The 26924-nt window shown below is 35.7% G+C and overlaps 2 protein-coding genes across 2 annotated transcripts in view; both read left to right on the top strand.

The window, feature by feature from the left end:
* Positions 1-12389, top strand: part of LOC145689431 (bromodomain-containing protein 3-like) — a gene marked incomplete in the record, with an annotated part of 116432 nt that extends 104043 nt beyond the window's left edge. The window contains 2 exon segments of the mRNA XM_081763589.1: positions 8964-9064; positions 12345-12389. Coding sequence (XP_081619715.1) covers positions 8964-9064; positions 12345-12389 — 146 coding nt within the window.
* Positions 8926-26924, top strand: part of LOC145690599 (uncharacterized) — a 54730-nt gene continuing 36731 nt past the window's right edge. Inside the window, exon 1 of the mRNA XM_081765650.1 lies at positions 8926-9064. The gene's annotated coding sequence lies outside the window, so the exon portion shown is untranslated. The remainder of the gene's footprint in view (positions 9065-26924) is intronic.

Here is a 26924-nt window from a genome sequence, read left to right as displayed (position 1 = left end):
GGGTGTATGACACATCAAATAACACTAGCTTGAGCTCAGGAATTTAGTGGTATAATTTTTTTTTCTATCTTGCACAGTTTCTATCTAGAGCCTGATTAAAGCAAAACGTCAGAAAATGTTCCCATAGCTTCATAAATACCCTTACTTGCATTCTTACCCTTCTTCAAAAACTGCATATCACATCAACCTAGGAAGATGCTCCTTGTAAATTCTATGGAAATTGTTAATCATGGCAGTAGGTTTTGTGCTTCCCAAAGTCTGTAATGCGGGCGCAGAGCTCTAAAAACTACTAACAGAAATTAGTGTTATTCATTTCTTGTCAGTAATTAAAAGCAAATGTTTCAGTTGGGCGTCATTTGGGCAGGACAGAAGGGTGTAATTGATCCTCCCTTGAGTTTGAGAAATACATATTGTTTGATCAAATGTGTAATAATATAATAAAAAGAAAGGTCGATCCCAGCTCGTGCCAAGTAAACTTTATGGTGGACAAACACCGTGACCGTGGGTTCTCCCGTTTCCTCCCACTTTTTCATTGCACCATTTCCTTCATTGCTTATCGTCACCGTCTCCTTTATCCTCCCCGCATAATCGTGCGATGGAAAACTTAAATATTTCATTTGATTTTTTTTTACTAATAAAAAATGAAACTATTATGTCAACGGAGAATTCTTTTTAGATCATCAGATGATTATAGTCTAGGCATCAACTTGACAAAAGTGATGCCCTTTGCGAGTGTAAGGGTAAATCATATAAGAATTTGGCATCCGATATCTTTTGAATATTTACCTATCACTGATCACAAAAATGCCGAATGTCAGAAAAATACCTCACGGGATTGGAGGGAGGGAAAGAATTTTAGCCGTTTCTATTATTCATTATATCTCTGTAACTATAGGAGCTAGAGCATCCAAACTTGTTTTCATTTTGTTTGCCTATTTGTATTCTACAACTTAACCCCAGTGCATTTTTAAGCTCAATATTATGGTTTTCTTATTATTTTCATTTTTGTTCAATATTGGTTGCGCATGACGTCAGTTTTTTAGCACATATTCTTTACAAGATCAAATTCGGAAAAATGTTTCTTCTAAAAGTTTTTCGTCACTGTATGCTCTTTCAAAAAATGTATACTTATACTAGTGTAGGACTAATAGTGCCTGAATTATAAGCGACTTGATTCTGTCGTGTGCGAAAGTGATCACTGCGTGGACCAAGAGCTACCTTCCCACAAACGGTAGATATTAGCAGCTGATGATGATTAATATATATATATATATATATGTAATATAAAATATTATAATCTTGTCTGCCTGCAAGTGTATAATCGTGAATGTTAAGTCTGTCTATATCCATTTTTAATATCATTTGAGGGTTTTTTGGAAAATAATCTTGTCAAAACTCAAAATTTTTTTGAAAGAAATGAAAACAGAGCTTTCTCTAGTACACAGTATGAGAAACTCTGCAAATCTGTTTCTTTATACGTGTCTCTGATAGCTTCTAAAACATGCACAAACAAAAAATCTTGTTTCGAAAAGAGTTGTTTTTGCTACAAGTCCTTCGATTTATGTACTACAATGGTACTGAGTGAAATAAAGCATTAGCTAGATTTCAAAATTACTTCGAGTGAGAATCATGAAAAATTTGCTATCCACGTTTTTTATATATTACCATCTTTCCCTCTTAATACGTACTGTAACCATAAGAAAAAAGAAGAAAAAAAAAGATATGCCTAACACATTTTATAAATAATAAGTTTTTAAATTATTAGATCTTATTTACAAAAGAAGCACTTGCCTATTATTAAGATTATGTACAGTTGTTATAATACAATAAATCTATAATAAGAAACGTAATGAAAGGAAACAGTATGCTTAAGAAATCTCTACACAAGAGAACAAATTATTTGATTTCTAGAATTCTCGGTAATGTTATGTCACTTTTATATCCTAAAAAGATAAAGAAATTTGTGATGTCTTTAATGTATCATTCAGTTCATTGACTGATATTGATTTTTTATACTCGCTCGGACAAGCTTTGGTAATAACTTCAAGTGTTTTCAAAACTGGTCTCAGAATTTGGTCCTCCAGTTACCATCCGGAGTCTTCTGGCCTTGGTGGATATCATTTATCAGCGTTTCCCAAGTTGCTGTTTGGTAATGGGGATACTTTATATGGAGCATCACTAGTTGGTGATTTCTCCAGGCTGCATTTTCCTGAAAGTAGGATCAAGCTCCATCACAAATCTTCACATTAACCTTGAGGGGCTTTGTGAAAAACAGTTCTGCAGATTTAACAGTTTGTTGATAAAGGAATCTGACCTAAGGAAAATAAAAGGTGATAGTTCTCTGAGTAAGTAGAGCATAAGTAAATAATGCATTGCTGGAATTATCACCTTCAGAACTCTTTGTTGTTGTTTCCGGTAGTTTTAAAGATCAGAAAACTGTTAAGTCAAAACTTCGAGATCGATTTCAAAATCTTGAAGGAAAGCGTGAAGAATCAGAATCTAGAATGATACTTCATGCTGTGAATCACAATTCAGAAAGAGATGTTTTGAAGAGTAGAGACCGATGTACTCCTGCTGTAAAAACACCATTATGACAGAATTTCTTGTAAAGAATTGTATATAATAGCAGGATTTCAAAGACAAGATGATTTATTCCAGTTCACCACTTTTGCCACCAGTTATCTGAGAATGAGAAGATAAGTAATGGCTTGTCACGCTCCACTTGGATGCAGTATAACGTCTACTTACTCATGTCAGAAAACTATAACCTTTTATTTTCCTTAGGACAGATTCCTTTATCAGCAAGCACTATATAATCTGCAGAACTGTTTTTCACAAAGCGCTTCAAGGTTAATGAGAAGATCTGTGATGAAGCTAGGCTCCTACTTTTAGGAAAATGTAGCCTGGAGAAATTACCTATAACTAGTAAAGCTCTGAAACAACATATAAGAGATTCCATTACCAAATAGCAATTTGGGAAATGCTGATAAGTGTGAGATTGATCTTCCAAGGCCAGAAGACTCCGGATGGTACTTGGAGGATCAAATTCTGAAGCCACTTTGAAACACTCAAAGATAATCCCAAGGCCTGTTTAGAGATTACCATGTGTAGCTGTCAGAAGAATGTGAAAGTTTGAAAAACCCCGATTTTCCTCACTTGTAACCTCCTTAGGAACGTCCTAGGGACATGCTGGTGATACCATCTAAAGGCCTACTCTATTCTAAAGAGAACGACGTATGTATCATCATCCTACGATAATTAGGGACGTGTCAGGAAATTTTAGAAGTTTGTATAGTATTCTTGGGAAATTTCGGAAAAATTCGCAGAAGAGGAAAATATCCTGAATTTTTCCCGTCCTTAGTATTGAAGATAGGAAATTGGTAATTGGCACAAGTAATTAGTACACTACGTAGTATTTTTGAAAGTAATTTCCATATCACTATGTTTACCCAGGGCTGCACCAGAGGGCCCCGAAACGGAAAAAAAGGGATTTTTAAGCAAAAATCCTTATTTTACTCACCCTCCTTAGGGACGTCCGAGGGACATGAGGGTAATACAATCTGGAAGCCTACTCTATTCTGAAGAAAATGGCGTATGAATCGTGATCCTACGATAATTAGGGACGTATCAAGAAATTTTTGAAATTCATATAGGGTATTCTGGGACATTCTGGGAATATTCGCAGAAGAGGAAAATATTTTTCCCGTCCTTAGTGTTGAAGATAGGAGATTGGTATTTTGCACAAGCAATTAGTACACTACGTAGTATTTTTGAAAGTGATTTCTGGATCTCTATGTTTACCTAGGGCCGCCCCAAAGGGCTCCAAACCGGGGGAAAAGGAATTTTTTCAACAAAAATCCCTATTTTCCTCGATTTTTCTCTCCTTAGGAATGTCCGAGGGACATGCTGGTGATACCATCTAAGGGCCTACTCCACTCTGAACAAAACGACGTATGAACCATAATTTTACGATCATTAGGGATGTGTCACATTTCTTTTTAAATTTGTAGGGTGCATTGTAGGGAATTTTTGGGCGTTTTTTTTAATGCTCTCTCAACATGGGCAAAAAATTTTCCCGCCCTTACTATTCAAGATAGGAAATTCGAATTTGTCACAAGTAATTATTACACTACGTAGTATTTTTCCAAATTTTTGGAGGTTCGGACGCAGACCCGGTAGAGCCTCAGGGGGCTCCAAACTTTGAAGAAGTTTTTTTTTGGGCAAAAAAATCCTGATTTTCCCTCAAATAATTCCCTTCTGGTACATCATACGGACATGTAAGTGGTACCATTTGAAAGGCTGTTCCATTCTGAGAAAAACGAGGTATGAACCATGATCCTAGGGTAAATAGGAATGACACTGTCGCTACTTATCTGAGACTCAAGAAAAACGCCGAAAAAGGCAAGAATTTAAAAGGGTTAAAAACTCATTATTTTATAAAATGTGTTAGGCATATCTTTTTTTTTTTTTCTTAAGGTTACAGTATGTATTAACAGGGGGAAAAGTGGTAATATATAAAAAAACGTAGATGGCAAATTTTTCATGATTCTCTCTTGAAGGTAATTTTGAAATCTGGCTCCTGCTTTATTTCGCTCAATACCACTGTAGTACATAAATCGAAGGAGTTGTAGCAAAAACAATCCTTGTTTAAAAAAAAAAAAAAAAAAAAAAAAAAAAAAAAAAAAAAAAAAAAAAAAAAAACCAGAAAAATTAATAGAAATCTGCATGTTTGTATACGTTTTAAAAGGTATCAGAGACACGTATAAAGAAACAGATTTGCAGAGTTTCTCATACTGTGTACTAGAGAAAGCTCTGTTTTCATTTCTTTCAAAGAAATTTTGAGTTTTGACAAGGGTTATTTCCCAAAAAGCCCCTCAATTGATATTTTTAATTAGATCATAGACAGACTTAATCATCAGAATTATACACTTGCAGGCAGACAAGATTATATATATTAATCATCATCAGCTGCTAATATCTACCGTTTGTGGGAAGGTAACTCTTGGTCCGCGCCGTGATCACTTCCGCCCACGACAGAATAAAGTCGCTTATAATTCAGGCACTATTAGTCCTACACTAGTATAAGTATACATTTTTTGACAGAGCATACAGTGACGAAAAACTGTTAGAGGAAACATTTTTCCGAATTTGGTCTTGTAAAGAATCTATGGCTAAAAAACTGACGTCATGCGCAACCAATATTGAGTAAAATGAAAATAACAAGAAAACCATAATATTTAGCTCAAAAATGCACTAGAGTTAAGTTATAGAATACAATTAGGCAAACAAAATGAAAGAAGTTTGGATGCTCTAGCTCCCAATAGTTACAGAGATATAATGAATAATAGAAACGACTAAAATTTCGGCTTTCCTCTCCTCCTCCCCTCCCGTGAGGTATTTTTGAAGCCTCAATGCCTAGACTATTACGAAGGGAGAGAAAGATCTTAAGATCTGGAGAATTAAGAATTTTAAAAATCTGTAGCTTCCGAGCCGGGTTTCGAACCACGAATCTTTTAGTTATCAATCCATGATTTTATCCACTCAGCCACGAAGAACACTGCGTATCTTTTCACATAGTTTTCTTTTACCTACTAGAATGGGATATTCCAAACGTTGACTTGGTGGATGCGCTGTTCAGATGCGACGCAGACCTCTTGTAGCTTATTTATAGGGTGTATAATGAGCTTCCCCTTGTAAGGAGCACTTTTTAAGTCAGTAAAATTTATTCTTATTGCGTTCATTAATTCATATTTGATAGAAATATATAATAAAATAGTGCCAAATACTTTTCGTCGTCTGTTACAAGAATGTTTAATGTAAGGGATTCCTGCTTGGATGGTCTTAGGTTCGAATCCCGACCATTCTTAGACTTTCTTCTAGCCACGCTCATACTGTGCAATCGAGAAACTCAATTTTGAAGTAAATGTAGTTACAGCTAGTTTAAGACGAAATTATATTTAAATATGATATTTGTTATTACATGCTTTTCTTTAACTTACGATGTTTCAATGTTGATATTAAATCCTACTACCTTTATGTAATTTATTTCCCCACGCCATATCATGCTGAATGTTTGCACAACGACGACAGTTGGACGATAATTAAAAAATCCCATTTTTACTGTAATATATGTAACTTACAAATTTATGCAAATTTATATCTTGAAATGGCTATGTTCACGTCGTGGCTTGTTAGATGAGGGTTTAGTGAAAGGTATTCCTTCCCTGGTGGTTCTAGGTTCGAATTTCGTCAATTCTTGTTACTTTTTTCTTTTAGTTACACTTAGTTTATGCATTCAGATGCAACAGAATAAAATATAAATAGAAAATATGTGTAATTATAACTAAGAGGTAGAAAATAATTACAAGCTAAAGTTGAAGGACAGGTTTTTTAAACAATGACACTTGAAAAAATATATATTTATAAAGCCATTTTCCACTTATGCAGGGCTAAAAACAAGTGAGGAGCGCTCACCTGGAGTGCCACTATTTATCTCTTCTAACAAGAAAACTAAGAATACGAAAGATATTGGTGTCGAATTCAATTACTTTTTTACATGTCATCTCTTCTCCTCCTAGGGATGGTTTCAATGTCTTACACCCCACAATAAATTGTTCAGATAGTAATTTACACACAGTAAATTCGTTTGAATTTCCTCCAGGAGTCTATGTTGCATCGTACGGTTTACTGTATTTTTTTCTGAGTCAGACTTCCTAAATACATATATATTACAATAACAATGATTTTTTTTTAATATATTACCGCCTGACTGTCGTCATTGTGCTAACATTCAGCATGATATGACGTAGGGAAATGAATTACAGTAGGATTTAATATCAACATTGAAACATCGTAAGTTAAAGAAAAGCATGTAATAACAAATATCATATTTGAATATAATTTCGTCTTAAACTAGCTGTAACTACAGTTACTTCAAAATTGAGTTTCTCGATTGCACAGTATGAGCATGGCTAGAAGAAAAACTTAATAAGAATGGTCGGGATTTGAACCTAAGACCATCCAAGCAGAAATCCCTTACATTAAACATTCATGTAACAGACAACGACGAAAAGTATTTGGCACTATTTTATCACATAGTTGTATCAAATATAAATTAATGAACACAATAAGAATAAATTTTACTGACTTAAAAGGTGTTCCTAAACAAGGGGAAGCGCATTATACACCCTATAACTAAGCTACCCCCAAGAGGTCTGCGTCCCATCTGAATGACGCATCCACCGAGTCAACGTTTGGAATATCCCATTCTACTAGGTAAAGGAAAAGTATGTGACAGGATACGTAGCGTTCTCAGTGGTTGAGTTGATAAAATCATGGATTGATGACTAAAAGGATCGTGATTCGAAACCCGGCTCGGAAGCTAAAGATTTTTAAAATTCTTAATTCTCCAGATCTTGAGATCTCTCCCTCCCTTCGTAATCATCTGATGCTCTAAAAAGAATTCTCCATCTTAATTCAACAACTGCTTAATGTGATCCTCGCAGTTCGGAACCTTTCCTTCCTATCTCCATATTTGAATCTCTCCCTCTTGCAATGTCGCCTATGAACTGTTATGGATTGGTATCAAACCTTCGACTCTTGAAACCAAATGTAAGCGCTCTAGCAATGTGCTATCGTAACTATATAGGTTTGTTGTTAAAAGCAGCGTTATTTTAGATTTTGCGTGAGTCTGGGGGGAAGGCGGAGATTCTCCGCCGACATAGTAGTTTCATTTTTTATTAGTAAAGAAATGAAATGAAATATTTAAGTTTTCCGTCGCACGATTATGCGGGGAGGATAAATGAGACGGTGACGATAAGCAATGAAGGAAATGGTGGAATGAAAAAGTGGGAGGAAACGGGAGAACCCACGGTCACGGTGTTTGTCCACCACAAAGTTTACTTGGCACAAGCTGGGATCGACCTTTTTCTATTATATTATTACACATTCGATCAAACAATATGTTTCTCAAGCTCAAGGGAGGGGTCAGTACACCCTTCTGTCTTGCCCACATAACGCCAACTGGAACATTTGCTTGCAATTACTGACCAAAAAAAAAAAAAAAAAAAATGAATAACTAATTTCTGTCAGCAGTTTTTAGAGCTCTGCGTCCGCATTACAAACTTTGGGAAACACAAAATCTACTGCCATGATTAACAATTTCCATATAATTCACAAGGAGCATCTTCTTAGGTTGATGTGATATGCAGCCTTAGAAGAAGGGAAAGAATGCAAATAAGAATGTTTATGAAGCTATGGGAACATTTTCTGACGTTTTGTTTTATTCAGGCTCTAGAAACGCATTTCAGAACAAACGAATGAAAGAGCCGGTTTTAGAACGATAAACCTTGTAAACTGGTTCCTGTTTTTTTCTTTTTTTTTTTTCGTCTGAATGGAAAGAGTATATTACGTCACACACCGCTTTAGACAAGGGGAGGTGGAGGAGGGGGATGAGTTGGGTTGAATACCGGAAGTAACTAGTCGATGAGAAGTGTATTTCGGAATGTATAAGCACACGGCGCAAGAGTTTGTTCCTAACTTTTAGTAACATTTTCTATACTTCGAACTGTACAAAATACAAACTAATAGTACTACAAATTAATAATTGATACTTTATTTGAAGTGCTTATGTTACGATCTATAATAACTTTTGCTTCAAATTACGTGTATTTTCTGTAAGTTGGCCACTTTTCAATGGAACCGATTGTGACTAACATAAGTAGATTTTAATCCATATTAAAAGGATTCCGTGTCGAATGAAGGAATATTTGTCTTTGCTGTATAGTTAAACCATATTCTGAGGTCTGCTTTAAGCTAAGTCAACACCATATCCAGTCATTTGTCATAAATTGACGCTATAAATAATTGTGTGCCGTTTTATTTAAAATTATATTATATTGAAATGTCAGTTTCTTGGTACATTTAGTTATGAAATAAGTGATTCAGTGATACTTTACTTATAGGTGTTCTCAATAATTCATCAACACCTGTTGAGAAGAAACCACAGACTCCAGAGGTTAATAAACCATCTGCTGCCAATTTTGCTTCTGCATTTAAAAATAAGGTAAATTACGTTAAGTTTTCTTAAAACCTTCAGGGGTTACCAACTTCTTTGTTGTTGTTGTTATAATTAAGTGATGTTTGGTTGGTTGGTTTGGGTTTAACGTCCCTTTCAGTACCGAGCTTGGACCTACAGCTTAATGTGAAATCCCAAAACTTGCTCCGGGAATGAACCTGAGTGTCCCGGTACAATTATGTCATTTCAAAAACGAATGTATGACAACAAAATTGAGAGAGTAGAAACCGAAGTGCCTGTACCTTTGAAATGCCTTCATACACTTTAGTTCACAAAAATCTAGATCATCTTCCCGAGTCAAAGTCTAAAAAGTTGAAGCTAGATCTTTACATCTTTCGGATCTGTGCTTATAGGTAAATATATTTGTGCTCCATTCTGCTACAGATTAATATGGACAGTCTTAGAAAAGCAGTAGACCATCTGTGCGTTGTCGCCAAGTAAAGATATAATGAGCGTATAGAATGCAATCATAATAGATGATAGAAAGAAAGATAGATAGATATATATGATGTATAGATGAAAATCAAACTTTTATATATATATATATATATATATATATATAAGGTGTCCATAAAGTCCTTTGCCACCCCTAAAACTCTGAAACGGTGAAATATATGTCAAAACGAGAAAACACGTATTTCATCATTTCAAAAGTACCACGTATTGAGGGAAACAAAGTTGCCCTAGGGTCCCTCGGAGGGTCCCAGACGGGGTCCAACTCAAAACTTTTAAATAGTAAGGGGGGTCAAGTAATATATCGTTTGAAAGCTATTTACAAAAGAAAGACGATGGAATAAGTTTCGATGTTCTATAGTAAATCTGTACAAAATGGCGGCAGGTCAAAATGTTAATACAGTTTGCATTGAAAAGTCTTTGGCCACTTCTAGAATCTGAAATGACTTAGCAGATATCAAAACTGAAAAACACGTATTTCATCATTTCAAAAGTACCACCTATTGAGAGAAACAAAGTTGCCCCAGGGTGCCTTATAGGGTCCCAGACGGGGATCAACGCAAAAGTTGTAAATGGCCGTTTGAAAGCAATTGTTAAAAGAAGGAAGATGGAACAAGTCTTGTGAGTATACTAGCCCTTTGTGAAATGGCGGGGGACTAAAAAAGTTAACACAGTCTTGTAAAGCAAATTGTAGTAATACTAATAATAGTACTACTACTTGTAATAGAAATATTAGTAATAACGTCAGAAGTAGTATTAGGCACACTTCTACCTGAAATAGTATTGTCTCAATTAGTAATCCAGACATGGCATCCAGTTAATTAAGTCTTTCAATACATGTGATTATTTACATAACTCTCAGTTTACCCAATCCCTGTTCTTTCGGACACGGTTTGCATAGCTGTTCCAAACTTGCATCATTTTCATTCTTTTACCGATAACTTTCAAACAATATGGTACTTGACCCATTTCCTATTCCCAAATTTTAAGTTGGACCCCAATTGGAAACCTGCAAGGATTCTGGGACAAATATTTGTATATCGAAAACCTGTACTTTACAAATAAGGAAACACTCCTTTTAGCGTTTTGACATCTCATATTTTACCATTTCGGATCATTGGAAGTGACATGGACTTTTCGATGAAGGCCGTTAACATTTTAATCCCCCCCGCCATTGCAAGCAGGGTTGGTAATGAAACATAAGACCTGTTCCGTCTTTTAACAATAGCTTTCAAACGATTCTTGGCCCGCCTTGTAATTTGAAAATTTTGAGTTGGACCCCTTCTGCGACCCTCCGAGGGACCCTGGGGCAATTTTGTTTCACTCAATACGTGATACTTTTGAAATAATGAAATCCGTGTTTTTTCGTTTTGAGATATATTTCACCGTTTCCGAGTTTTAAGGGTGACAAAGGACTTTATGGACACCCTGTGTATATATATATGGTATGTATGTATTCAGTCAGTCAGTCAAAGGAAGCAACATCTCCGAAATGCAAAGTATACAAGTATGCAAAGGAGTTTGGTTCGGATATATATATACAACTAATGGACTGATGCTATATTGTAAATTTCGTGATATACCGGTGAATTGCACAAAAGAATATTACGTCACACAACATGTAGAAACTTCTAAACATAAATCTGCTTCAAATGATAAGCAAGTCACATAAACCAAAAACCCTCACTATTTAATTCATAGGCTATTTCTCATAGATAGTTACGGCTTTTGTCAGATTTGTACAAAGCATTAGAAGCTGGTATTCATCTATGCTGATTAGTAATTATCTCCACAAGATGTTTCTTGTCCTCCACAAAGCAGTACTTAAGGCTTTTCACTACAGGGAAATTAAACTACCGCTAATTTTAGAGTTTTTCTGTAATATTTTCAAAACAAATAAAAATATTCGAAAAGCAGAAACGTAGTGAACTAGACAATACGATTTTGCATGTAATACCTTTACCACAATTTACCAATCTGCTTTTGGTATGCCGCTATTCACAAAACTCGCAAAAAATGCTAAATCTATCTACAGTTGCAAATCGAAAGCAGATAGATGAGTTGTGATAACGGTATCACATGCAAAATTGTATTATCTAGTTCACCACGTTTCTGCTTTTCGAATATTTTTATTTGTTTTGAAAATATTACAGAAGAACTCTAAAATTAGCGGTAGTTTAATTTCGCTGTAGTGAAGACCCTTAAAGTGAGCTGGTATGAGCCGGTTATGCATCCGAAAGTTAGAAAATCGACAGATATGGCATACCGATAAAAAATAACTAATTCAAGTTGTAATTTGTGTGCAGAAAAAAAAAAAACAGATTTTACACATAGAAATAAGTACAACGTTAGCATTGAGTCAACAAATATATTTGTACTATTAAAGATTTCGTTGCTGCTGCTTCGAAATAAATAACAGTTCCCTGTCACTCTATTCAAAGACAGAATTTCTGCTCTTTATTTATTTTTTTTTTTCAACATTTGTGCTAGCAATTCCACCCCCACCCCCCTCAAAAAAACTCTAACTACCATATCGCCCGCTAAAATGTTTAACCTGGATCCGCCCTTGGCATTAAATTCAAAATTATTCTTTCCACATTGTCTGGACTTCTGTGTTTACAATTATAAGAAAATTACTGTTGGCCACGAGACGAAACGAGACCAGAAGAAGCTTTTCAAAATGGAAATTTGATTGGAAAGAATCACTAAATACGAGATACTAGAGATGATACGAGAGTGCATACAAAGCCTTGAAAACTAGAAAAAAAAAAGCATATGGACTTTTATGTGTTTTCTTGTTTTAATCTACTCAAAGGCTGCTTTGGATCACTATGTTATTGTAAATGCGATGTTGAAGTAAACGTACCATTCATGTTCTTCCACATTTAGATCGCCCATATGCTCAAGCAAAATCTTAGGAAAGCATACCGCCTCAGATTTTTTCGCCACTTCGTAATCACCATTGCTCAACAATCAATTTGGCGGCAGAAGTCTAAAGGCTGATTCAACAATAGTAAGCCTAAGCGTTGAAGTCGCTTACCTTTTATAATTTTATAGTTGAATTTTCAAAAGTTTCCCTTTTAAGTTCATTCAGTTTTGAGAACGGAAAATCAGTTAGTTGCCGGGACTAGTTCCCAAGGAACTAGTTCGGAATAAAAACCAGTTCAGGTGTCTGCGCACAAGTTGTTTTCGACATCTGTTATACGAACTACACATGTCTAATTCAGTTGGCTGTAGATGAGAGCAAAATTCAGTCCGTCTCTAAGATTGTGTATGGAGAACATACACTGATATATACCTAGATATACTTATTGCTCTACAAAATCTAAGAAAAGCTGCCACAACAGTAACGAGCGAAATCAGTTCCGAAGACTAGCAGATAAACTGATGATTGTAGTTTAGAGTAAAACATTTATATATTAGTTTTCTCTCTCTCTCTCTCACACTCACTCACTCTCTCTACCCCTCTTCTATAGACTTTTCACGTCAAAAAATAGAAGTAGATGCTCTTTAGGGTTCTGTCAAAATTACTGCTCTAAGTGGTCATAATTGTTCCACACCGTCGCTTTATCTGATGTCACTTTAATCACTGCCACAAAGTACACAAGTAGATACCAAATAGTCAAGATAGCGTGAGAATTACGTAGACGAGTGTCACTCGGGAGTCACTGAAAGAATTAGGAACGAAGTAAATGGGAAAGAAGTTTGAGTTTCCATCGTTGAGACAACCGACGCTGCGAAGGTTCCTTGCTTATTGGTATTGTCCGTTTACTGTAGCTTGGCGCTGTGTTTTGACACAAAAACTGGCTAGCGAATCTTAGCAGTCCTTCCCCTTCTTTCCCCTTATCGCAGTGGTAACAGTGGCACTAACTCATCAACTTGAGCACTAGTAGGGTTTGGTATTTGCAAGTTGCGTAAATTTTGAAACAGTTTACTTCTTCTCTAATCAGGGCCCGTAACTTGTATGTGGCAGGGGAGGGGCAACTTTCCCCCAGGGAGGTTCCTCGCCGTTCGAAGGGGCCCATTTTGAGGTAAAATTTTCTTAATCCATATACGATACGAACATGAAATTATAAATGAAGCATCAAACAGTTTCACTACATTACATAAAGCAGCGCACAAAAGGTAAATAAAACAAAAGTGAGTCGTGGGCCCACTTCAGTAAAAAACCTCTACTATTAGGGGCCCTAGAAATAACATTTATTCGTATGGTTTTGAGATTTGTCAATATTGTCCCCTGAATTAATTTGTCATGTATGGAAGGGGACCAGGGGCGTAAGTAACGGCCCCGCAAACCTTGCCGTGAGGGAGGGCCACAGGCTCCGGGGACATAAATAGTAAGAGAAAGATAGAAAGAGGAGGGTCTTAGAATGAGAAAAAACTTTTTCTAGGAGGCCCAAATACACGTATTAATGCTTCCCCCCCCCCCCCCCCAGAAAAAATCTAAGTTACGGTGCTTTCTCTAATGTGAACTTATTGGTACAGTTCTGCTAATAGTTAACTATATCAGTTTGATCTCTTTAAATCTTGGGTCGTGGAGAGAAACAATCTTACAGGAGGATAGTATTCAGATTTTAAGAAGGTAGGGAAAAGAGAGAAAGGATGAGAAAAATGAGAAGAAAGAAAGAAAGAGAATGAAAGAAACACTTCTACATTTACCTCATAATGAATTTAAACACATATAAACGAAAAAGGGATATCGGAACCCACCACCATAATATTTGTGGAAGTGTTGGCAACATTCTGGCGTAATATATTTCCCGACAATTCTGGGGCCTCAGTATTTCCCAATTCTGATCTTACAGCAGTGGCGGATCCAGGGGACGATCGGGACCCCCTGGAGAGGAAACTTTATTTTATATATTTAAATAAAACCCATCGCAGAGTTTGGAGCTCTTAAAAGTAGCTCTAAGTAGCAGTACTAAAACCCACCGCCCTCCCCAGAAGTCCGTCCTGAATCCGCCCCTGCCTTACAGAAGCTATTGTCTAGGCATTTACCTCGTGGGACTGAGTAAAACCTTAATAAGGAATACCAGCCAGAGCTGGGTTCATGCCCACGCTCGATCTACCTATTTTAATGCCTTTTTTTGTGTTGGACAGTGTCTGGTAAGGGCACCCAAACAGGGTAAATGCGTACTGCTTTAAAATATTTACATGTTAAAATTCGCTTTATACTGTACTTTGAACACGTAATCCAATGTGTATTATATTCTTCTTACAGCAGCATGCTTTATTTCCTAATACTTTAAGTCTATGGTTGTTAGTATTTATAATTATTGCATCATACTAATCCTTCTTAAAGCTCGTTCAATCAGTATGAAATTCTAGACTTGGCAGTTTGCAACATTGCAAACCTTCACCAACAGGCAATAATGTGGCGAGAATATTTCCACCTATACTCGCATCGAAATTCCCAGCCTCTGTTTACAATCAGTACAAGATGTTTCTGTCGCCTTATCATGAAAACAACACTGTCCAGCGAACCTAACGGTGTTCGCTTTCTCTGTTTATTGTTTACAATACAAGCTGCATGCTTCCAATATTGCCAGGCGTACAAGGTTTTCGCACACTTTCGAACAAGAACACTTGTACAAAATTGAGTGTGCATTATATGTAAGATTGTATTACATAATAACTAACTCGATTTGTCATAACGTTAATATCTCAGTCATCCCAAAAGCAGCAATTTATGTAGTAATAATAATTGTTCTATGACTGTGCAGAAGTAGGTACATTCTGTTCGGCGATTCATGTGCCTGGCAACTATGAATTTACCATGTAGGGGTGAGAAGCAAGGTGTTGACGCTCGCACTACAATTGTTGTTTGTAAACAATTTTCCATCCTAGAGTGAACGGACAATATAGGTACAGTGGAACCTGATCAAGAGCCCAAAATACATTTTCTTCCACCTAAACAACTACAAAATCAAGGACTACAATAATTGCCCAGTTATTTACCTCCGCACTAAAGAACTATTATTCCAGTAATAAAAGTGGATAATCTTGAATAAATTTCTAATTGCACTTCGTATACTAATTTGTGGATGCTGGATACCGTGAAATTATTTTTTACCGTATCCGTTCATAGGGTCACGAGAAAAACGATCTCTAGTTTGAGGTCTTTAAAATGCTTCTTATGTGCAATAATGAAAATGTCAACGCTTGAATATATTTCTAATTATGGTTTTTAAACTACTACGAGAATTTCGAATCCAGCGAAACTATTTCTATATAATTCTATGAAATCGCAAATTGACTCAAAGTTGGGATATTTCAAGTACCGCTTACGCCAAGGCAGATGTCCACGCACAGATTGCACTTTTTATACTAATTTGAGGACACTGAATTCAATATAAATGTTTTTAAACATACGCATCTATGGGATGCCTGGAAAAGAGATCTCAAATTTTGAAATATAGAAAAATTCAAATACATGAACTTTGAGGTATTTTTTCTCAAAGATGCGTTTGAAACCAGATCTATTGATACATAAATACAGGAGCTGCTTTCCGAAGCTAGCAGATGTGCCTAATCATCTGTCTGAAGAGTATCTATCGTCAATACGCATAAAACAACTACTATTCAACAATTCTGTTAAGCGAAACTACTTACCTTTCGTCACTACCCATTATTCAATATTATCAGACGCAAAATCATTTTCATTCTGTAGTGCACAAAATTCGAGCTCTCCCAGGTACTAAGGGCCAGTTTATCCGCGGGAAATGTAAGCGAGTTATTGGGGCTAATAAAGACTTAGACAAATTAATGGTAATTGGACAAGTGCTTCAGCGTAAAATTGTACAGTTCTTGGCATAGAAATCGTTACACAAATTATAAATCCAAATCAATAACAAACTCTTGCCCCGTTTTCTTATGCATCCAGAAATACATGTCTCAATCGATTAGTTGCTTCTAGTATTCAATCCAATCCCTCCACCTCTCCTTGTCTAAAGCAGCGTGTGTGACGTAGTACACTCTTTCCATTCAGCTGAAAAAGAAACAGGAATCAAGTTTACAACGTTATTGCTTTAAAACAGTTTTTTCCATTCGTTTGTTCTGAAATATTTTAGGACCCTAAATTAAAAAAAAAAAAAAAGTTACCCAAAGTTCCCAGAGCTTCATAAAGACTTTTAATTTCATTCTTTCCCTTATTGAAAGACTTCAAGCTAGTAAGATGCTCCCTAAGAAATCTATGGAAACTGCCAATAACGGCAGTAAGTTTTGTGCTTCCTAAAGTCTGTAATGCACGCACAGAGCTCTAAAATATCTACTGGCAGAAATGAGTGTTACTCGATGATTCATATAATTTTTTTCAGTAATTGCAGGCAAATGTTCCAGGGGCGTCATTTGGGCAGGACAGGAGGGTGTAATTCTCCCTCCCTTGAGCTTCATAAATACGTATTGTTTGATCAAATGTATAGTAATACACTAACAAAAAAAGTGAAAATCTTATGTCGGCAGAGAAATCCCCCCCCCCCCATAAAATATAAAAGACACTGCTTTTACAAAAAAAAAAAAAAAAAAAAAACGATAGAGTTACGATAGCACATTGCTAGAGAGCTTACATTTGGTTTTAAGAGTCGAAGGTTTGATCTCAAGCCATATAAGTTCCTGGTTGCCATTGAGAGAGAGAGGGAGAGACTGAAGTATGGAGACAGAGAGGGATCATTTATATACACACATTTAGAATTGGGGAAAAATGATCGGACAGCACTCGTATTATGACGAAAATTGTGATTTTGTGAAACAGAAGAAGGGAAGGTTTCGAAATGCGAGGATCACATTAGGCAGTTGTCGAACTAAGGCAGAGAACTCTTTTTAGAGCATCAGATGATTACGAAGGCAGAGAAAGATCTTGAGAACTGAGGAATTAAGAATTTAAAAAATCTGAAGCTACCAAGACTGTTTCGAACCACGAACCTTGTAGTTATCGAACAATAACTTTATCCGTTCTGCTGCGAACTCTATGTACTCGTTCACATACGTTTCATTTAGCTACGTTGAAAGGTAACTTAATGGAATATTTCAAACAGTTGACTCGGTGGATGCGCCGTTCAGATAGGACGTAAAACTCTTGTGACTTAGTTAAAATGTATCGTGGTGGACATAAATCATTGATCAAGAAATGGCGAATGCTTTGAAACAAATGCAGAGTATGAGAATTAAAATCAGTCATATCTGTGGTGTCGTGTGGTTAAGAAACAAACTTGTGAACCAAAGGTTTAAGAACAACTCAAGTTATTAATATAAACTTTGCCGAAGATTATTCACTTATATCATCATAAAAGAAATACGAAAGACGTTCTGACGTTAAGACACACGTTTTATCATACTCAGATATTTGTATACTCGGATATTCCAATACTTGAACTATCAGATCTTCAGGAATAATAATAGTGATAATAGTAAATTAATAATAATTATGATTATCTCGTAGAAGATTAAAAGCTAGGAGCTAATTACCGCTCAGATCATACAAGCGGAAACGTGACATTTGGCAAGAATATGTTGGTTTTGTTTAATGTTGCCTACGAGAAGAATTTTTCAAAACAAAAAAAAAAACAAAAAAAACCGAATTAATAATTTACATTTGAGACGGGACAAGGCTAACTCAAATTATCGTCTCGCTTTGGAGATGAGAATCGAGACGAGATGAAAAGTATCGTAAAGATTTCTCATTTTGTCTCGATTCTCGAAATAGCATATGTCCATTCTTTAAGTAACAATTGCTCTGTAGACTGTATATTATAGGCTTTTTGTTACGTTGTATTTCCGAGCTCATTTAATTATGGTCTGTGTAGGTATTTTTGTAGCAAAGCCTCTGCATATCCTAAAAATAAGTTTATTATATGCCTTACTGTTGAGTGATATTCAGTTATTTTTATTACAGTTATTTTCCTTAAAACATACAGTAGAATACTTTCTACATGAAACCTTAGTGGAAAGCTATTGTTAAAAATGTGGGTAGTTGCAGAGGTGTGTCTTGAAGGTACGAAACGCGCAGAGGTGTGTCTTGAAGGTACGAAACGCCTTCTCCGAAATTCCTACGTTTAAGTTAGTTTTTCCAAATTTTAGGGCAACTTTAAAACTTTTAATACCATTTATTATTATTACTACTGAAGTGTAGTTAATTTAATGGTTCACCCTGTTCCACCCAGCTCCCGCCTAGTGGGCATTGTGCTGAACAAACACCCTGTTTGTAGGTTTTCTGCGGGTTCCGCTTCGTACCACTTTCTTTATTCGAATATTTCTTTCATTCTCATCATTGACGTCTTTTGTAGCTTAGCCGGCATAACCATTACTTAAAAACAATTTTCTTACGGCTTTTGTGAGTTCCGTATCCCTACTTTCTACACGAAATTTGCCTCGAAACTTTCCGTTATAACATTTAGCTAGCTGTAGGGACGTATGCAGAGGGTATGTCTTGATGGTCCTGACACTTCTCTCCAATCCCGGCTATTTTGTAACCTCTGGCTAACGCTACGGGCGATTTTACAGATTTTAATAAAATGTGTCCTCATAAAGAATTTGTCTTCTATATTATTATTATTATTATTATTATTATTATTATTATTATTATTATTATTATTATTATTATTATTATATTACTGTATATTTGAGACCTCAATATTACGTCCTATTCCAATGCAAATAAGCATACTGAAGTTAATAAAAATAAAAAGCAATTTTTTGGATCCTCTATAAGGATGAATTGCCTTATAAGAGATACTTTGAAAAGAAAAGAGGGGGAAAAGAAGGTGTCAGCTACTGGACAATATGAAAATCGAACCTTCTGATGCCTTAGCAGAAACTAAGTAGGATTTGTCTTCATCACGATACCTAGTAACACCCTTTCTTTGGGTAAAAAACATTGGATTATGTATGCGTTATATTGATATTTTAACAAAATATACAAATATATATATAAAAAAAGAATAGTTCCTATTTACCAATTTTTATTGAACGAAATATGGAAGGTGTTGAAAATGGCGAACGAAAATAATATTATTATTTCTAGTAAGATTGAAAGAACTTAATAACCATTCTACAATGACTTTTAAGACAAAGGGTCTATCCTAATAAGATAGTGAAATCGGCCCTTGATCCAAATTGGGTCACTACTGACCCAAAAGGTTACCCTTGACCTAAAACTACCTCAAAAAAATTGACCCCCACCCCCTTTCCTTACCGAATTATCGTATCATACATGCTCAAAATTGAATATTTTTAAATTTTGATGGGGGTAATCGAAAAATTTTGTAAGTTTCAGAGATTGTAGATACTATTTAGATGTAAATGTGTATTTTTTTCAAAACCATCGATGCGTATTTTCTTTATTTTTTTGCGGGTTTGAAAATTTCAAGAAATTGTAAAAAAAATTTACAAATATTTTTTGGGGGGGGCCTAAAAGTGATGGCAACATTGTCAAAAATAAATAAAACTGAAAACAAACGTGTTTTTGGCACAGTTTTTCCACCATTTTATTGTTCTGAAGGTGAGGGCCCCTTCAAACAATCCTTTGCCAAAGTTGACCATTTTCCTTTCTTTTGCGTCCCTTCCGTTTCTGTTGTTCTTCGGCTGCTACGATTTGTTCCATTTCGGAATAGAAACACCAAATATATCCGTAACAGTGGTTCCACTTCGACGACTCTTGCACAACAAAGCTACACTTAGCTCGCGGTAGAGAGCGCCACCGTGTGCGGCCAGCGAAGCAAGCACTGATAGACACCTTCAGCCGACACGAGGTTTTTTGAGCCCGAAAAAACACGTTTGTTTTCAGTTTTATTTTTTCTTGACAATGTTGCCACCACTTTCAGGCCCCGAAAAAAATATATGTTGTACCTAAGGGTATAACAAGTTTTTAACCAAAAAATCAGCGACGTGTCCCCCCCAAATTTTTTCCTACAATTTTTTGAAATTTTCAGCACGCAAAAAATATAGAAAATACGTATCGATGATCTTGAAAAAATTGCACATCTAAATAGTATCTAAAATCTGTGAAACTTTAAAAATTTTTCGATCACCCCCACCAAAATTTAAAAATATTCAACTTTGAGCATGTATGATACGATAACTCGGTAAGGGGAGGGGATGGGGGGCCCAAAAATTTTTAAGGTAGTTTTAGGTCAAGGGTAACCTTTTGGGTCAATAGCGACCCAATTTGGATCAAGGGCCGAATTCACTATCTTACTAGGAAAGACCCTTTATGACTCATACTAGACCTGAAGGATGACCCGTTTGTATTCGTGAATTCTTTGCAAAACGCGCGAAGTTTTCAGACAGGAAGAATCGAGATTGTAGACTCTGAAGTCATGTTAGTTTTTCCCTAGTCAAGGTAGTCGTTTCGATTTTAAATTGTAAGAACGAGAGAGATTGACTATTTTTCATGTTATTATACACCAGAAATATCTACATTCTAAATTATAATTTTTTCTGAATATCCTCCGAGGGACACGAACCGAACTTTTCAGTGGAAAACGAGTGAAATTTTTAACGTCCTAATTCGAGGTCAGTAGACCAACGTACAGAAGCTGATATTACAAATTTTATATCTATTTTTCTCACTTTATGGGTTGATTGCCCTGTGCTTTAAGCGCTCCATATAATAAACGAGCTTCAGCAATTATTATAGTGGAAAGCGCATGGTAAGCAATCGCCCCTCAGAAGAGGAAACTTTCTTATTTTGTATATAAATAAAACTCAGATTTTGGAGCTCTTAAAAGTAGCTCTAAGTAGAAGTATTGCAACCCACCGCCCCCGCAGAAGTGCGTCCTGGATCCGTCCCCTGATGGTAAGCATATACTGATATGTGATGCGAAGCACTGTATTGTTTGTCTCTCAACTAATATTATTGTTTTCGATTATTTTTACAAACTAACTCACTATCAATTTACCATATATATAAAGTGCCGCCCCTTCCCATAAAGGAGACGTTTTAAAAAATGCTAGGAGACGTTCTGTTCATTTTCAGTAAAGAGATAATATACTGAATTTCAGCTCCATAAGTTGAACGGCTTGTAAGGTACTCAATTTTTTTTCGCAAAAATTCGGATCCCCACTATACCTTAGGACAGTGTTTCTCAAAGTGGGTCGTGGACCGGTTTTTTGGTGGGTCGCGAGAGGCTTTTCCTTTTAATTATGAAAATTTTATTTGATGCAGAAACATATGTTGTAAAGTAAGTACTATTCAGGAAATGAAAATTTGAAGTGCTTGTTAATGAGGTGAAGAGTAAGTGGTTACTCAGAGCCTTGCCCTGTTCTACAGTCAGTAGAGATACTGGACGGAAAGAGAGTGAGTGAGTGAAAATCCGTCAAGGGGTAGGACATTGCGTTGGGAATAGTGTTATCTCTGTATTACCTTTATATCGAAAAATTAGTAAAATGATTTACAAAATTTAATAGGTTTTAAATACACCACCATTGCGTAGGAGGGCAATATGTATTTGAATAAAAGTAGTTGAGCCACAAAATACTTTTTTAATATTTAGTGTGGATCGCGGTAACAAGTTTGAGAACCACTGCCTTAGGATATTATTGTAATGAAAGCAATTTGATAACATCCAAGTTTGAATTAAGGCCTAACTATATACCAAAATTCATTTTATTTGACTGCAGTTTCGCAGTAATGATTAGGCACCCATAGTTACTTCATTTTTTAATATAATAATTTATACATTACAGTGATTCAAATTTTTTTTTCCTGTGGTTAGCTCTTCTAAAAATTCACAAGCTATGTGTCTCGAAACCCAAGTAGTTTTTAAGTTATATTGCTATTATTACAATTACAAATATCAATATCCAAAAATGGCTCAAGTTCTTTCTTCACCTAGAGATACTCATCTCTGGTAAGTAAACAGAAACAAGTGGAAAAAGGGAAATGGAGGCCGTGAAAGTAAAACGTAGATAAATTCACCAGTGTTCAGAAACATATTTTTAAATCACGCTCGACCCTACTCATAGCAGGTTGTTAGTTTCTCGCCACGTAGCGTATATAAATACAGCAGAAATTAAATAACTGTTACTGGCGGTCTTCGTGGCCCTGCGTACTAGTGCAGTGCACTAGTAATTATAATTGCTTTTGGCGTGGGTCCAGACCAGGTTCAAGGATTTTCTTCTATTTTTATAAAAAAATAATACACAAAAAAGTGATTTACTTACGTTACGTGTGCAGTTTTTCCATACGATTCCACTGTATAAGAAGTAGTAGTAGTAATAGTTGTAGTAGTAGTTGTTGTAGTAGTAATAGGAACGGATTAAAATCCCGCAGAGCTCGTATTGTTCCACCTTGACTGCCATGATATAAATTTAAACTCAACTGCTTCTTCAATTTTCTTCTTCAACCTCAATAAAGTGATAATTTTCTTCTATTACAGCACAATACATACACCAGGTTTGGACCAGGGCCACAACCAGCCACAGAGGTTTAGGGGGGCCATGACTATGTTAGAGGGGAACAAGTGATCAAAAATTCTGTTACACATATCTAAATTATGTTTTCTATGTTGAAGTCTGGAAATACCACGAAACGTTTAGGGGGCCAGGCCCTCTAGCCCCCCTCTGGTTGAGGGCCTGGTTTGGACAATCGCAAACTGCAAGCAATAAGAAACGTGTTTTTAGTTTATGGCTAGGAACGAGTGTTAATAGAAACATGCTGTTTCAGCAGATGCTGTTTACAATGCAATGAGCAGAATGGGTTGTTGCGTGTGGGTCGCAGTGGGTCATGATGAGTGGTTGGTCGCAGTAGGTAACATGCTGTTGACCCACGACCCACTGACAATCAGAAAACTCGACCCACTGACCCACTCCAACTCTGGCACTTTTCAGAATATCCGTACATATTTTACAAAATTTTCAAACGATATGTAGTTGTTTCTTTTTAGATTAAGGTATTATGAGTCTGCTGTTTCACTTTTGAATAGAATGACGATTTTTTTGTGAAAAAAAGCGTTAATGAGCAATAGAAAATACAACTGCTTTCGATTCGGATTGCTTTGGGTTCCTTTGCGGAACGAACCAGGCACCACGCCCATCAGAGGGTTCAGTAGGCGGGGTCTCAGTTTCGATTCCCGGTAAGAGAACCTTTGAAATATTAAATGTCCACGCTGTATCAGTGTTCGTGTCCCTATCGTTCAAGGTTACTGGAAATACCTGTAAAACGAGAATAACCGAATATAATGGAGATAAGTTACGGAGATACTTTCGGTCTTTTTTTAAAATTTAAACTTGAATTCTCTGGACTATAGTATTTTATCATGACCGAAATCAGAGTTTCATCGCTAGTAAAATATTGGAATAGTAAACTTTTGCAATTTGCTACATAGACAACTGTTTTTTGACCCTTACTTAAAAGAGCGGTCTTAGGGTAGTTGCTTGAGCATTCCTTTCGTGAGTTAGGGGTCCACTGTTCGAGTACCTCCGAGGATATTCAAGAAAAAAAATATAATTTAGAATGTAGATATTTCTGATGTATAATAACATGAAAAATAGTCAATTTATCTCGTTCTTACAAGTTAGAGTTGAAAAGGCTTCGCCCACAAGGGAAAAACTAACAAAAAGACGTCACAGTCTACAATCTCGATTCTTCCTGTCTGAAAACTTCGCGTGTTTCGCAAACAGTTCAGGAATACAAATGGGTCATCTTTCAGGCCTAGTATGAGTCATAAATTTGTCTGAAACGTCATTTAGGTCAGTCAATAAAGGATGATTTAGGGTCGAATAAGGAAAAAAATGGTGGAAAGCTGGAACAAATTTTATTTTCTTTATATAAGTGTCCGTAACAACATACTAATTTTGCACCACTGTATCACCCTGAATTTGGCCGCCATCTTGGAAAAGTGGCGCCAAAATTATTTTTTTGTAAATATCTTGCATGGAAAGCATTTTAGAGCAAAACATGTTATTACAGAAAATAATCTACATTAAATTCTCTACAAGAAATGTTCTCTTCAGTTTTTTTTTCTCTCTAAGATGCACCGTTTAGATGTTATAGGCGTGGCAAATTACGCAGTTTTCTTTCAGCATCGCTTTATAGCAGAACCTTAACGAAAATTTTTTGATACTGTTTTGTTTTAATGATTATTCTTATATAAATTGATTAATATTTTTTTCATTCATTGCAGGTTTGACTAAGGATAAGTAATCAGGTCTATTAAATCATCAGTGTTCAAGATGTCAGCTAAAAAATGTTTTATCTGTGAGAAACTTCTCGTTGATGGTGTTATATGTATAGTAAAAGAACATTAGTAGACTGCAGTATTAAAGTGAGAGATGGAAACGACTATCAACATAAGGGACTGAGAAGTGTTACACTTCATAAAAAGAGTAGAAAAGTTTACACAGAAACAAAAAGTAGCAAAGCGTTGCTATTATAACGTACTTCATCACCTACGCCGATAACCCTTAGGTCCGAAGTACTAAGATTTAATTTTCAAGAAGCCTATCTGTTTTGTAGACAATGTTAATCAGATGAATTTTTAAAGGGACAGGATTAAAAAAAATTGTGAGCGAGCGTGAGAGTGTACATCGTGTCGAAACCTTTCAAGTTAAAGATTCTATTATGGAAGGTAACAAGGAAGAGTGTCAGTTTTCATTCATTGAAATTTTTCAAGAGTATAATGATGCATTACCAACTGAAAAAAAGAAAACAATAAGAGCTAAACTGAAAGAAAATTACTTACAAGATATTATTATACCAACAAACAAAAACATGAAGGTTGCTTCCGTGATACAGGGCATAAAATTCTCACGGATGCATGGTATGATCGTCAAAAGCGTAATGATATGGACGAAAAGAAGATGAGAATCATAATGACAGCCGGGCAAATAATTGCTGAAGATACCAGATCCCAGGTTTATGAAACTGATGAATAGCCATCAGCAGAATCTTTGAATGACATTGATTCATTCATTCCTGGAACCTTAAAATGCCTTCTCGATACTGTTATCTTGAAAAACAAGACAGGGAATAGCACAAAATCGGGGGAGGGGGGGAGTATAACAATTTCCCATGTCATAATTGCAGCAGCTACACCAAAATATCTTTCAGCCTCATCGCAAGAAGGACTTGCGGTGCATCTTAATCAAAAATTTGGTAGTAAACATTTTCTTAATGTTTTCTTCGTTAGGACTGTGTGCACCATATTCTAAGGAAGCTCTCTTTCATGTTTCGGCTCTTCTGCATCCTGCATTCTTTGTTTGTTGATATGGAAATGTCTTCTAAGTAATTTTCTTTCATTTTAGTTTTTATTGCATTTTCAGTTGGCAGTGTATCGTTATAATCTTGAAAAATTTCACTGAATGAAAATTAGCACTCTTCTTTGAGAACTCCAAGGTAGTTGAAAGCGTAAGCCATGACATCTGAAATAACATAATCTTTCGGACGACCACGTTTCATTCCAGAAAAAAATCTTGACCTTTTTCATGCATGAGGAATGATATCTGGCTTCAGCAGCAACTAGATCATGAACATTGCCAATCCTAATACTAACTTCTTTGAACCAGTCGTCATTTCTGCTGTCGGCTGCTTCCTTGAATCTTTAACTTGAATGGTTTCGACACGATGAACTCTACAAAACAGATAGGCTTCTTGAAAATTAAATCTTAGTACTTCGGACCTAAGAGTTATCATCGTAGGTGATGAAGTACGTTGTAATAGCAACGCTTTGCTACTTCTTGTTTTCTGTAAACTTTTCTACTCTTTTCATGAAGTGTAACACATCTCAGTTCCCTAAGTTGGTAGTCGTTTCCATCTTTCACTTCAATATTGCAGTCTACTAATGTTCTTTTACTATACATGTAACACCATCACCGAGAAGTTTCTCACAGATAAAACATTTTTTAGGTGACATCTTGAACATTGATGATCTAATAGACCTGATTACATATCCTTAGTCAAACCTGCAATGAATGAAGAAAAATTTATATAAAAAATTTTATATATTAATTTAATTTTATATAAGAAAAATCATTAAAGCAAAATAGTATCAGAAAATATTCGTTAAGGTTCTGCTATGAAACGATGCTGAAAGAAAAATTCTTAATTTGTCAAGCCTATAACATCTAAACGGTGCATCCTAGAGAAAAAATGAAGAGAACTTTTCTTGTAGAGAATTTAATGTAGATTACTTTTTGTAATAACATGTTTTGCTTTAAAATGCTTTCCATGCAAGATGTTTACAAAAAACTAATTTTTGACGCCATTTTTCCAAGATGGCGGCCAAATCTGGGGTGCACAATTAGTATGTTGTTACGGACACATATAAAGAAAATAAAAATTTGTTCCAGCTTTCCAGCATTTTTTTCCTTATTCGACCCTTCATTGACTGGTCTGATTGTGGAATATATTAAGTTCTTTCACTGTAACTAAAAATAATAATAATTCCGTTCGCCATTTTCA

The sequence above is a fragment of the Thermobia domestica genome, chromosome 7 (assembly GCF_964235325.1).
Source record: "Thermobia domestica chromosome 7, izTheDome1.hap1.1, whole genome shotgun sequence".
Taxonomy (NCBI): Eukaryota; Metazoa; Arthropoda; class Insecta; order Zygentoma; family Lepismatidae; genus Thermobia; species Thermobia domestica.
Note: the sequence above shows the minus strand (reverse complement) of the source record. Positions and strands in the feature narration are given on the sequence as shown.